Genomic DNA, 1517 nt, shown 5'->3' with positions numbered 1-1517 from the left:
AATTCATTAATCCTTGAACTTTTCTCCCTGGAAATGTGCCCAGCAATCCCCTTGGAAATTAGTCCTCCAGGCTGACTGGTATTGCATTCTCAGCCATCCCCAGTTTAAGAAGTGCCCAGGAACTACTAGGTGATAGAAAAGGATTCTCTGCTCTGTTTATGTTAGTAGTGGTTTCCAGATATTTTTCAGACATCATTTCCTTATGCACGTCATACTTGACAAGAAACGGAGGAAGATTTTAAAGTTGTTTTATTTTAAATGAAAAAATGTCTGCACACAAATTGAAAAATAATTCAGCAGAAAGGTGTATAATATTACAAAACAGAAATTGTAATCACCTTAAATACTTCATATATTTTATTTGGAGCTTTATAAAACTCTAGACAGGTAATATGGGATAAAAATTGTTTTCACCAGCTTTGGCTGATGGTAAGTATTCATTTCAAAATTACAGGATTTTTAACAACACAAGATTTTTTAAAGATACCAGATCGTTTATACAAATAAAAAGCAGTTTAAAGTCACTAAAGTAATGTATAAACTTTTATCTCCTCCAGATTAGAGAAAATACACACGATGGGTAGAAGGAACAACACGATCGTGTCTGACTTCATCCTCACGGGACTGACAGACTCTGAAGAGGCCCGGCTGGTCCTCTTTCATCTATTTCTCCTGATCTACCTGGTTACTGTGCTGGGGAACGCAGGGATGATCCTCATCATCCGCCTGGACCTCCAGCTGCACACGCCCATGTATTTCTTCCTCAGTCACCTGTCATTCCTTGATCTCAGCTACTCGTCAGTCATTACCCCTAAAACCTTAGAAAACCTAATTACTTCCACAAAACGTATTTCATTTGGAGGATGTTTTGCTCAAATGTATTTTTTTGTCTTCTTAGGTATCACGGAATGTCTTCTTCTCACTTCTATGGCCTATGATCGCCACGTAGCTATCTGCAAACCTCTACAATACCCAGTCATTATGTCCACATCACTCTGCCGCTTCCTCGTCACTATATCCTATATGATTGGCTTTAGTAATTCATTTGTCAATGTGCTTTTCATGAACACCTTGCATTTCTGTGATTCCAATGTAGTGCATCACTTTTTCTGTGACACCAGCCCTATTTTAGCCTTGTCCTGCACGGACACACGTGATGTTGAGACCATGATATTCATTGTTGCTGGCTCTACCTTAGTGGCTTCTCTTATCACAATCTCTGCTTCCTATGCATCCATTCTCTCAACCATCCTGAAAATCAATTCCACATCAGGGAAGCAAAAAGCCTTCTCGACCTGTGCCTCCCACCTGGTGGGAGTCACCATCTTCTATGGTACCATTATTTTCACTTATTTAAAGCCACAGAGCTCCTACTCCTTGGGAAAAGACCAAGTGGCCTCTGTTTTTTACACGATTGTGATCCCCATGCTGAACCCACTCATTTATAGTCTGAGGAACAAAGAAGTGAAAAGGGCTGTTATTAGAGTTAAGCAGAAGACGGGGAGCACCATACATTT

At 40.0% G+C, this 1517-nt stretch overlaps 1 protein-coding gene across 1 annotated transcript in view; it reads left to right on the top strand.

Annotated features, from left to right (window-relative positions):
* Nucleotides 1-564: 564 nt before the first annotated feature.
* LOC101664461 (olfactory receptor 8H1-like) overlaps nt 565-1517 on the top strand; it is a 13749-nt gene continuing 12796 nt past the window's right edge. The window contains exon 1 of the mRNA XM_045291100.1: nt 565-1504. Coding sequence (XP_045147035.1) covers nt 577-1504 — 928 coding nt within the window. The 5' untranslated portion in view covers nt 565-576. The remainder of the gene's footprint in view (nt 1505-1517) is intronic.

Source organism: Echinops telfairi, unplaced genomic scaffold (genome assembly GCF_000313985.2).
Source record: "Echinops telfairi isolate 266 unplaced genomic scaffold, ASM31398v2 ScPeMD7_60;HRSCAF=208, whole genome shotgun sequence".
NCBI lineage: Eukaryota > Metazoa > Chordata > Mammalia > Afrosoricida > Tenrecidae > Echinops > Echinops telfairi.
Note: the sequence above shows the minus strand (reverse complement) of the source record. Positions and strands in the feature narration are given on the sequence as shown.